This window comes from Equus quagga, chromosome 1 (assembly GCF_021613505.1).
Source record: "Equus quagga isolate Etosha38 chromosome 1, UCLA_HA_Equagga_1.0, whole genome shotgun sequence".
Classification (NCBI taxonomy): Eukaryota; Metazoa; Chordata; class Mammalia; order Perissodactyla; family Equidae; genus Equus; species Equus quagga.
This window is the reverse complement of record NC_060267.1, coordinates 128,811,891-128,823,903: the sequence shown is the minus strand read 5'-3', so window position 1 is coordinate 128,823,903 and position 12,013 is coordinate 128,811,891. Positions and strand designations below refer to the sequence as shown.

Sequence of the window (12,013 nt, the reverse complement as noted above, 5' to 3'; positions counted from 1 at the left end):
TCTGAAGTTCACCGATTGGCTGAAGGTCTGAAGCTCAGCTCCTGGCAGGATGTGAGTCTGAAATGCAACGTTTGGACCCCGTGCCATGGGCAGGAGGAATGGGGGTGGTGGCCCCGGGGTCTAGCACTGGGCCTGGCTCAGAGGAGGTGCTTGGATGACAAACACAGATGGTTTATGAAGTGACGGTGGGTGGGGAAGGCTCAAGGACCAGAGATTCTAGATCCAGCTTTGTCCTGACTCACAGTGAGGCCCGGGCACGTCCCTCAGCCTCTCTTTCTCCATCTGCAAAATGGGGATACACATCTGCTCCTTCTTGACCCACAAGCTTACAGAAAGAAGTAAGGCCTGCAAAGTGTGTGTGTGTGTGTGGGGGGGTTTGAAAAGAACAGTCCCAAACCTCTCAAACCCACACCCTCTCCATCCTCCCAAAGCAGTGATGGTGGATGTTGAGAACGTTGACTCGGGTTCTGAGCAATCATCAAATGGCTTCCGAGGAGGAGGAGGGGGAGGAGGGAGAGGAAGTAGAGAAGGAAGAGGAGGGGGATACTGCTTACCTCAGAATGGTTTTAGGATAAGTGCTACCGAAGAGGGTGTTTCCTGTAGTGATGGAGATAGACTGCAATCCCAATACTTCTTCTGAGGCTCCTTAGCTGTGTGACTTTGGATAAGTCACTTGATCTCTCCGAGCCTCATTTTCCCCATGTGTAAAAGGGGGTAAGGATGGTCCCCATCCCATGGGGCTGGAAGGGTGAAATGAGGTAATTCATGTAAAGCTCTGAGCAGAGCATATCTGGACAACAGCAATTCTCCACAGAAGTTAGGTGCTGCTGTTACGATGCTGTTAATAATAGTGACGGTAAACCCTCTGCCCACAGGCAAGTCCCAGGTATCCAGTCCATTAAACACAGAACCTTTCCCAAGAACTGGGTGGGCCTGGGAAACCTCGCCACCCTTCCCTTTGTATCTTGGGCTGCCACCTACTGGCGAGGACCAGAATCACAGCTGCTGCAAAGATCTTGCTGTGGCTGTGGGAAGAGAGACATTCCCCCTCACCACCCGATCCTCGCTCCTGGGAGAGGGGCGTGGCATGCTGGCGGGGAGGGGGTAGGCAAGTACAAGCGCCAAATTCTGGTCCACAAGTAGCTTGCAGAGATTCCTGAAGGCTTGTTCACCCTGATGATGAGAAAATCAGTCCCCAAGTCTTGTCCGTTTCACTTCCTGAATATCCCTGGGACTGGTCCCCATTTTTATATCCCCATGCCCTCTCATGGTCCTGGCCACCACCCTCTGTCCCTGAATGATACAGCAGCCTACTCACTGGCCTCCCTGCCTCCACTCCCATCTCCATACAGCAGCCAGGAGGAATTTTTTAAAAATTGCAAATCCGATCATGTCATTTGCCAGTTTACATCTCTCTGTGTGTCCCCACGGCCCCCAGACAAAGTCCAAGACCCTGTGCCCAGCCCACAAGGTCACTCAGGCTCTCACTCCTGCCCTCTCAGCCCTTGTCATTTGCCCTCTGCCCCTTCCAGGCCTTGTCAAGCTGTTCCCTCTCCTAGCACACTCCTCCCTCCCTTCTTTGCCTGGTGAACTTCTATGCATTCCCAAGGCTCAGTGTGGATGCTGCTTCCTCCAGGATGCCTCCCCTGATCCTGCAGTCTTTCCGCCAGCATACCTTTATCAAGCCATATTGTCTGTTGACCTGCATCCCCACGAGACTATGAGCAGGGACTGTGCCTGGTTTTCTTAAGCGCAGTATCCCCAGTGCGTACCCAGTTCCTGATGCATAGCAGGTAAGTAATAACTGTTGAGTGAGGAAATTGGCTCTTAATGGGTAACAGACTCAATGATACAGACTTAACTCTCTACAGCCTTTTTCTTGGACTCTCTGTCCTGCCTGAATCCCAACCTGACCTGGGGGTCCCTATAGTGGCCACAATGCCCTGAAAATGATGTTGAGAGTCTGTGAGTATTTGCTCCTTTGGTGTGCCCACCCCAGAGGGCCCAGGGGGGCTGGCTCTAGGATGCCATCTCTTTGCTGGGTTTTGCTGGCACAACTGATGGTCATTTGGGCTCCTCTTCACAACCGCATCTGGAGGATGTGCCAACTGCGCCAGGCGCCTGGTCAAGGAAGGGGAGGTGGGTGGGGGGGCGTGACCTGCAGTCTCAGCCTCCTGTTTCCCAGCATGCAACAGCACATGGCCTCTTCCACAGGCTGCCGTGGCAGCAGCAAATGCAGCTCTGCCTTTGCTCATCGAGAACTGACCTTTTAATAAAAACAATTCCTGCAGACCCATGGTCTTGTCTCCCACTCCCACCGTCAGTTCCATCCAGCTGGCCATGCCACTGCCTGTCTTAAGACAGTCCCCCCAGAAGCCAACTTTGGGATGAGGATTCTTGCGCAGGTGATTTGTTAAGGACTGGCCCCTGGAGGACATGGGTATGGGAGTCGGGGAGCAGGATTGGGAAGAGGAAGCAACCCAGCAAAGGGACGCTTTCAGGCAAAGTCCCAGCTTCAGTTTGCTCCCATGGGGAACTCTGGCGTGTCAGTTACGCCTCATGGTTGTCCTGCCCCAAGACAGCGAGCTGGGCTTTTGCCTTACAGCCAGGCAGGCACTAGCTGTGGACCATGGTAAAGCCCAGCACTTCCTGGCCTCTTTTCTTTGCACCTGTGAGCAAAGAAGGTGCAAGTAGCCTGAGGGCAGTACTCTAAAGAAGAGCGCAGATGGAACAGGCTGAGCAAAGCCTGGGAGAGAGGATGCGGGGAGAGCACCAACCGCTCCACTGTGCTGCCTTTCCGAGCTCGCCCGTCTCCAGGAGACCCTTTCCCCACTTCTCTGATTCATCTCATTGACATTTTCTCAATCTTCTTTAAAGTACTGTGCAATGCCGCTTCTAGAAGAGTACCGTGTGTCCTTTCTTACAACCAGGTGGCCACCCCATGACCTTTTAAAATACTGGCCCCTGCCCAGAGCTCTTCCCAGCCCTGTTTCAAGTCATGAACTCACTTTAGAAATCCTTATGGGCTCTTTTAATTTCATAAGGTATTCTTGCTTGTTGTAAAGAAAAAATTCCAAACATACAAAGGTGTTTATGGTAATAATGGGAATTTCCTGCCACCTTCGTTCCCAGAGCGAGCATCTGGCCAGATGTTTTTTCCAATACTGTATTCATATTCTTTCTCTTCTTTGACAACTTTTAGTAATGTGGATATTTTATCACATTTAATGCCCACAGGCTCCTGAGAGACTGATACACTCCCCCATTTCTTAAAGGGGAGCTAAGGCTCAGAGAGGTGACATGACCTGCTCACCCAGCTGGTAGGTGGCAGGGCCCGTGCTCAGAGCCTGGCCTGGCTGCCTTTCTGTTCAGCCTCACGGCCTGAGATGGGTGACTTAGGTAACAAGGGTGGAACAGAAGTGAGTCAGCTAAGAGGACAGGAGAGGCTTGGTTAGGGTCCTGGGCCTGCAGAAGCACCCATGCAGCTTGACTTGTTAGTCGTGGGGTTGGGAGGGAACAGCCTTGGGCTTCAACAGCAGCCCTTTGTCAGCACTGATGTCAGGTGTGGGCAGAGGCCCTGCCACTTAGAACAAAATGGGAGGAGTGGAACACACTCATTTGCTTACATAAAGCTGCCAGGCATTTTACTGATGTGTGTGTCCGTGTAAGCGGTTAGCTGGACTCCCCCTTTATCCTGAGAGTGGATCTGTGGTGGTGGGGAGGAGGGGTTGTGGAACTGGCGGGGGGGGGTTGACTGGCTGGGCGCCTTCTTCTGATTTCCGCAGCCCAGCCTGCTGGAAGCTGTCCCATCAGGCTTTGAATATGCATCTCGAGCCCTCCAACTGCAGCCCAGGTCCCAGCCCCCATGGCCCCTGGTTGAAGGTTCCCATCCTCTGTCCTCTTCCCCACCCCAGGCCTCTTGGCACATTTGAAGCCCTGCCTGTTCCCAGGGCTTGGGGACCGTGAGCCCCACGCTGCTGGTGTGCCCAGGACCTGAGCTCCTGCTGTCCTGCCGCTCAGAGCATCTGCACTTGGGGCACGGGTGTCTCCTCCACGAGCCTCCAGTCTCTCTGGCACACACTCCAGGCACCGAGGACCAGTGCTTTCTACTCCCAGGCCCCCTCCCAGGCAGGGCCTTAGTCCCAAGTACCTTGGGCCTCACCACTGCAGTGGGCTCCAGTGCCTGGTGTCGATGTCTCCTGGCTGAGGACTCACTGTGGAGCCACACATGGCTGCTCTTCCCTATGCAGGGCAGATGAGAAGCGCCCAGCAATTCACATCAGCCCAGTGCTGGCAGCCCTCGAGTCATGACTGACGGGAGTTTGTGCACAAACCCCAGCTCCCTCACCCCTGACGGAGATACTGCTCTGGTGCGCGTCTACACTGATTCCCAGGGCTTCCCTGTGGGATTAAGCTCCAGTCCTCCACAGCCATATTTGAGTTGACAGCACCCCCTTTATAGGCTGCCTTCCCCTCCCTGTCTTACTTACTCATCCCCCTACTGGTGTTTTCTAGAATCACTTCCCAAATAAATCTCAGGGGCTGCTCCTGGGGAGCCCACACAAACACAACCAGGATGTTTCCCCTGAAGCCTGCCTTAGAGTCTGGCTGTTCTTTCCAGTGTGTCTCAGATCTCCCCGCTGCCTCCACCTCTCCAGCTCTGGATTTTCTCCGGCTCTCATTCAAACAGCAGGTGAGGACAACAGTCTCTGCATCCTGTTCTCTGGCTCCCTCTGTTCCTGGGAGTCTTACAGCTCACACTGGGAACCTAGGAACCTTTCATGCCTAAATGAAATCCCTATGAAATCAACCTCCTTTGTTGAAAGCTGCCTGGAACTAGGTGCCCGAGGTTGTCACCGACCTGTCTGAACTTGTGCCCCAAGCAAACCCAGCCTAGACCAATTTGATCCCAGGAAGGAATCCTGCACACAGAGTGTTTGGAAAGCTCATTCAAAACCAGCAAAAATAAAATTTAATTGTCCTCAGGTGTGGGCAGTCTGTCCTTCCTCGGGGGCGACAGTCAGCAGTCCCTGAGGGAAAGCATGCCTGTTCTCTCCACAGACAGTTGGCCCCGGAAGGACCCTCTGAGGCCGGCCACCCCTGGGAAGGATGCCTCAGCCCGTGGGAGGGTTTGTTTCTGAAGAGGGGAAGCGCACGGAGTGTGCGAGGACCCCCACTCAGCACTGTCCATGCTGCCGCTCCTGCTCCCTTCTCCTCCTCTGCCATCCGTTAGCTCCTGCCGGTCCAGCCCACAGCAACCCCGGGTCTGACTCGTAAGTCAGGCAGCAGCTTCTTCAGGCCCTGGCCCAGGAAGAGCCACAGCTGCCCTAAAATACCTTCCTGGGCACACAGCCCTCCAGCTCTAGCAGCTCCGGCCAGCCCTCATATTTGTTCGTGTTTGGGTCGTTCTTTAAGAACTAGAAGGGAGAGAAGAGAGAGAAACACTGAGGATGGGGGAGGCTGATTAAGATTCAAACCTGCGTTTTCATTGTGCTTTGAAACCTAAATGCTTTCAGTCACTTTATCCGCACTTCAGACCTGTGGGGAGGGGTGGTGTTGGATAGTACTAACCCATTCCACAGATGGGGAAACTGAGGCTCAGAGGAGCTGCAACTTGCCCACAGTTTCAGAGATGGGATCAGAGCCTAGTCACTGCCTGTCATGCCTGGGTTGGGGGGAGGGGGTGATGGGCAGGAAGCGTGTGGGGTGGAGTAGAGAACTTTAGCCCCTCTCCCGGATTCTCTATCAGCCCCTCCAGGACATCTCAAATAATAGTAATAATAATAATAACAACAACAATAAAAAGAAGCATCCTAGCAATTCGTGAGTGCTTGCTCTATGCCAGGCACAAGGGGTCTTATGTATTTAATCCTCACAATAGCCCTAAGAAGTGTAGACTATTATCATCCCAATCTACAGAGGGGGAGAGAGGGCCAAAGTACCTGCCTGTGGGCGCCCAGTTGGTAAGCGGTGGAACCACTGTGTAATATTAATATTAATAACAAATATATAAAGAGAATAAAATCAGTTAAGATTATGTTTAAAATGCTCAGCCTTAGTTTATGGAAGAAGAAATGTAAAGGGCAAAATCCACCGGTGGAATAATTTTGCCTAACCCTTAGGAAGAAAAAATAAACTCTAGATGTTGCTTCCCTAAATCCCAGTTTCCCATGTGTGGGAACAAAAGACACGATGGTTTTAATCACAGTGTTGTCCTTCGTTCATTTTTGGGTGGAGGGTCCCAGTCAGCTGATCATAAACATCAAAGAAAAGGTGGGGCTGACTTTCCTCTACTTATGGGCTTCCTCTTGGCTGTCTGGGCCCAGTTTTGAAGGGTCTGGAAGCTCCGCTTTAGGGAAGAACAGCATTGGCTCTGCCAGTGCAGCCTCAAGCCTCTTCTCGGAGACTCCTGCCCCCACCTCCCTCACGGCTGGTCCAGAGCCTGAGGCCCTGCCCTCTGTGTTCTCCACCCAGAGGGTATGAACAGAGGGCCCTCGCCTTTTCTCTTCTCTAGCACGAGCTACTTTATACTATTAATTACCCGAATATACATTTTCTCTTAGAAACACACACATACAAACCAAGCCAACATTTTCCAGACATGGCGAAAACCCTCGTGGCCCATTGTGGTCCCTGTTCCCTGGAGCACACGGCTTCTTTTTTCCCTTTTTTTTGCTTGAGGAAGATTCATCCTGAGCTTACATCTGTGCCAGTCTCCCTCTGTTTTATATGTGGGTTGCCGCCACAGCATGGCTGAGGAGTGGTGTAGGTCTGCACCTGGGATCCGAACCCACTAACCCAGGCTGCCGAAGTGGAGTGCCCTGAACTTAACCACTAGGACACAGGGCCAGCAGCAGCACACTGGACTCTGTCCCTTCTCTGCCCCCCACAGCCCATCTGTCTCCAGGCTGCTGTATCTCCTGTCTAATTATTGCATTGGCCTCCTCCTCTCCACCTTCTGACTTGCCCCCCTTCCATAGTGTTCTCCACGCTCAGCCAGGCAGGCTGTTCTAGAAGCGTCAGGACAGGGAGTCTTTGAGGAGACAGCAGACCTGGAGGAGGAATGCATCCACCTCACTGAGTGGTTCTGAGATCCCAGCAAGCTGGCTAAGACGGCTCCAGGTCCCCGCCCGGTTCCTCGTCTGTGAGAAGGGATGATAATCGTACCTACTTCACTGGGAGTGTTAAATCAGCCCCTGCACGTAACGTGCTCAGCTGTGCCCGCATGCAGCAAGCTCGCGAATATAGGGGTCCTCCCTTGTCTGTGGTTCACTGAGGCCCGGAAGCAGATGGGCCTCGTCTGACATGTCATCGGAAGGTCAGTAGCAGCCTAACTCACCTCACTTGATCTCATCATGCAGGCACTGTGTCATCTCACGTCATCACAAGAAGGGTGAGCACAGTACAGGAAATATTTTGAGACAGAGAGGGGGACCACATTCGTGTAACATTTATTACAGTGTATTGTTATAGTTGATCTATTTTATGTTATTGATGTTAATCTCTTACTGTATCTAATTTATAAATTAACCTTTATCATAGGTATGTCCGTATAGGAAAAAATACGGTATATATAGGGTTTGGTACTATCTGTGGTTTCAGGCGTCCAGGGGGGTCTTGGAATGTATCCCCCAGGGATAAGGGGAGACTGCTGTACTAGTCTTTCTTATTATCAATCTGCTCTTGTCACTCTCCTGCTTCAGCCTCCCATGGCTCCCACTGCCTTCAGGACAGAGTCCACTCTCCTCAGGGGTCCTATAGGTCCCATCATTGACCCTTAGCTCCCTGTCTTGGGATCTGGACAGAGCTGAATGTTCTTGGCCAGGAACCAGCCTACTTCGTGCCCAGAAAGGCCTGGCCAGTTCTCCCAGGTTTTGGAACTGCTCTGAGCTGAGGAAGCACAGATGGGGACTGTCCTGGACAGGGGGAGAAGGTACGGCACCTCTCTGGGTGTCCACAACCCTCCGTGGACTCCCCATTCCTCCTGTGAGTGCTCCTCAAAGTCCACCTGCCAGACCCCCTCTGCTGGGGCCACCCTTGGGTAGTGACTGTGGAGCCCCATATTATGGACCCCTCCTGACTCCTTCCACATGCTCAGGGGGGGTCTCCCATGTTCCATTCTTGGTGCAAGTTCACCCATTCCACAGGGAACTTAAGAGGGGCCTCTGGGCTCCCCTAGTCCAAATCCTCCCCTTTACAGGTGGGGAGATTGAGCCCCGGGGGAAGAAGGGGCTTGGGTAAGGTCGCAGCTGGGATTCGAAGCCGGGCACCCTGCCCCTGCTCTGGGGTCCCCTCCCTACACCATGCAGGCTTCATCCCTAGGTCCCTTTCTCTTTCTCCAGGCCTCACTTTCCTTCATCCTTCTTTTCTCCTTTTCCTTCTCTGTTTTGGTGCTTATCTATGGATCTGTACATCTATACATGACCCACCTCCTTGCAGAATGGTCAAGGCTGCTTCCTGCTGGGGGAGTAGCCAGTCGGGCCACCCTCACCTCTGGGGTGGATGACAGCCAGGTGGCCCTCCCCATACTGCCCCGTGTGTCCTTCCCAAGCCACCCCAGTCCTTGTCCATCTGTCCCTCGTGCCCCTCCCTCTTCACTGGGGCGGGGAGGCCGCCAGGAACCCACCTGCTCAAAGGGGCTTTTACTCTTGAGGTCTTTGGCCCCCAGGAAGACCCAGCTGTCCCGGAAGCCCAGCTGCTTTGCGTAGGAACTGCCCAAGTTGGAGAAGAGCTTCCTGATTTCATCATTCATTCTGTAGAGGACCAGAGGGGCCGGTGAGGCGGCTGGACGGGAGAAGGGGGAGCTCCTCACGCGCTCGGCCGCCTCCACGAGTGCAGCCGACGAGCTGAGCCGCGCTCAGGAGGAGCAGGTGGAGCGACCAGGACTCCTCCAGGAGCCACTCGGAGCGGCTGAACAGGTATGAAAACAGTTTTGCTTCTGCTTACAAATCCAATACGTGTTCATTGGAAAATATGGAACATCACAAAGTAAAAAAATACTTACAGTCTCACTGCCTTGACATAAGCACTGGAAAATTTTAATTTATTTCCTTCATGTCTTTCTCCCCCATGCACCCAAGGGTCATACCAAGGCTTTTGTAACCTGCTTTTTTTTCCCTCGCTTAACACTAAAGGGTAAGCATTCTTCCACATCCTTAAATATTTTCTACATCATCATTTTTAATGTAGTGTATCCTCTTTTATATATATATATATATATATAATATGTCATATATCATCATTTGTCATGATTTCTGTAACTAGCCGGTTATTATCGGACATGGGAGTGTGTCTAGTTTTTCACTGTTGTAACCAAGGCTGTGAGGAACCTCCTAGAGCATCTCTTTGTACACTTGTCTGGTTATTTCCTTAGGAGTTGCCACAAGATGGGCATGGGAGTTTGGAAGTATTTGGTACCCTTCACCCCATTGCCTGTCAGGTGAGGGTTCCCACTTACTTGGTCCCTGGATCATCATAGGAGGCCACCAGCACCAGCACGCCCTCTTGGATTTCTTTAAGGAATTTCACCAGGGCCGTAGGTTCTAGTGGAGGAGGAAAAACAAGGTGCTGGTCATTTAGGGGAAAGACCGCTGGTCCTTCTCATTCTCTCCTCCTGCAGTAATGACCCAGGTGCGGCCTGGGCAGGCAGACACTGAGCTCCATCTGAAGTTTGGGAGCCAGCAGGTGGCGGCATCCTGGGGTGGAGCTCCCCACAGCACTTGTTGTGGGGGAGAGCAAAGTGCACAGAGTGAGGCCATCCTCATTCAGGTGGTCTTGGGCAGGGATGTTCTGGAATTGGAAAGTTCCCCAGAGGATTCTGACGTGCAGCAGGTGAGAACGACTGGTCTAAGGGCCCTTGGGGACCTACCCCAGGGGACAGAGCACAAACATCTCTCCAGGGTTCTGGGCTCTTTGCACACCCCTCTGCTGCTCCCTTCCACACTGGTTAAGATGCACCCAGCTTGTCTGTGTTGACTTTAGGGGGTACTCCCTTTGGGCCACAGGCAACTCAGGTCACTGAGAGAAAACACCAGCCTCCTTCAATCTCCAGCTTATGTCAAGGAGCAAGGCTCCCTTTGCATCTTTAAGGCCTCCCTGCCCTTGTGAAGCCTCTGCATTTAACAGAGAGCAGCCTAGGGGTAGCACCTGGGAGAGGCGTGGTCAGCATGTGGCTCACTTCAAGGATGCTGATTTGTTTCTGTTGTGCTTATTTTTATGGTCACCTTCTCTGCATAAAAAGTGATAATGGCTTTCTACTTAGGGCAGTGATATAATTTCCTTTTAAGATATATTTATGGGGCCGGCCCTGTGGCCGAGTGGTTAAGTTCACACGCTCCGCTTTGGTGGCCCAGGGTTTCACTGGTTCGGATTCTGGGCGTGGACATGGCACCACTCATCAGGCCATGCTGAGGTGGCGTCCCACATAGCACAACCAGAGGCACTCACAACTAGAATATACAACTATGTACTGGTGGGCTTTGGGGAGAAGAAGACCAAAAAAGGAAGATTGGCAACAGATGTTAGCTCAGGTGCAAATAAAAAAAAATGATATATTTACTTAGGTTTAAAAAAGTGAGGTGATTTAAAGCAAAATACCAATGATACAGATGGTACTCTGGCTATGGTGTAACTTGTGCAGGGGGCTATTGAACAGCTGAGGAAGTATGGACCAGATTGGCCTGTGAGCAAAGCAGGGGCTATATCTGTAAAACGAGGATGATTAATAGCCCTGCTCATAGCATTTTTGTAAAGATCAAAAGTGACAATAACTGGGCATACAGTAAGTGCACTATAATGGAATTACAATGATTAGCAGGATTGGCTACATAATTTTCAGGGCCCAGTGCAAAATGAAAATATGGGGCCTTTTGTTAAAAAGTTATTAAGAATTTTAAGAGGGTGAAGACAGAACATCAAACCAAACATGAGTTTCCTCTAAGCGCAGGGTCCTGTGCAACTTCCCCATCCACAGGCCACATGCCCAGGAAGCTGCCCTGATTCTTAGCATCTGTGGGGATCCCTTGGATCTAGGGGAAGAATCAAATCCCACAGGCAAGGCCTGCCACCAACCAGCTCAGTAACAGAGAGGCCCCCAGTCAATGACCACAGAGGCTCTGTTGGTGAAATGGCCTTGAACTCTTGAGACAAAAGAAGGGGCTCTGAGATGACCATTAATTTGTTTGAGCCCTCAGTAGATATCAAGATCTGGCTCTTATCTGGGATGGACAGTGGATGTTTGGGAAAAATGAAGTGTGCCTTCTGTTAATTATCATCTCGCTTTAACTAGTCATCGTCTTCTTTTGTCTCCTGTGGGAAGGAGCAACTTGTTCTCAGAATGGTTCTGTTCCTGGTTCCCCATGGTTACATCCAAGTTCATAATAAGGCATTATGAAACTTGGTTTCATCTTTTTAGTTATTTTTTTCCCTTTTCATTCTGACAGATGACCTCTTTGCTTCCGAATCATGTGGCTGGAGTGAGGGAGGAGGGAAGGGGAGGGAGGAGACTAATGAGCTCCCCTGGGCCCCTCCCACCAAGGACTGCAGGTTATCATTTAACCCTCACATCAATGTCATGAAGTGGACACTTTGGTTACCTATACTTTACAGATAACAAAACTGAGGTTCAAGAGGTGTCACCTGCCTCAGGTCACACAGCCTGAAGTCTCTGACTCCAGAGACTGGACCGTTTCCATAAACCTGACCCCAGGCCTCCCTGGATATCTGCAGCATCCTGGACAGAGAGCACATGAAGGCCTCCGACCCTTGGTCCATGACCTGCCCTCCTTTTCTCACCCCTGTCTCCTTTCCCAGCCTGCACCAAGAGGGGCCTTGCTCACCTGCCTGTGGACACCCTAGTCTGCCTGTTCAAGCTCTGTCAGTGCCACCCTCCCCTGTAGTAACAGCCATCCCCTGGCCTCCCCTTGGTCCTCAGGGTGTGTCTGCAGCGTGGGGGGCACACCTGGAAGAGGTCTGTGTGGGCCCTGCTGCAGGCTCCAGGTTGGCTCATCCTCTG

The 12,013-nt window shown here is 52.0% G+C and overlaps 1 protein-coding gene across 3 annotated transcripts in view; it reads right to left on the bottom strand.

The window, feature by feature from the left end:
- Positions 1-4,936: 4,936 nt before the first annotated feature.
- FAM3D (FAM3 metabolism regulating signaling molecule D) overlaps positions 4,937-12,013 on the bottom strand; it is a 39,004-nt gene continuing 31,927 nt past the window's right edge. For 2 of the 3 annotated variants that reach the window (XM_046655070.1, XM_046655062.1), the window contains exons 8-10: positions 9,458-9,542; positions 8,627-8,753; positions 4,937-5,417 (exon numbers count right to left, since the gene is read on the bottom strand). In XM_046655070.1, the coding sequence (XP_046511026.1) occupies positions 5,328-5,417; positions 8,627-8,753; positions 9,458-9,542 (302 nt within the window). In that variant the 3' untranslated portion in view covers positions 4,937-5,327. Of the gene's footprint in view, positions 5,418-8,626; positions 8,754-9,457; positions 9,543-12,013 lie in introns of those variants that run through there. The other variant, XR_006887670.1, reaches the window with a different exon arrangement.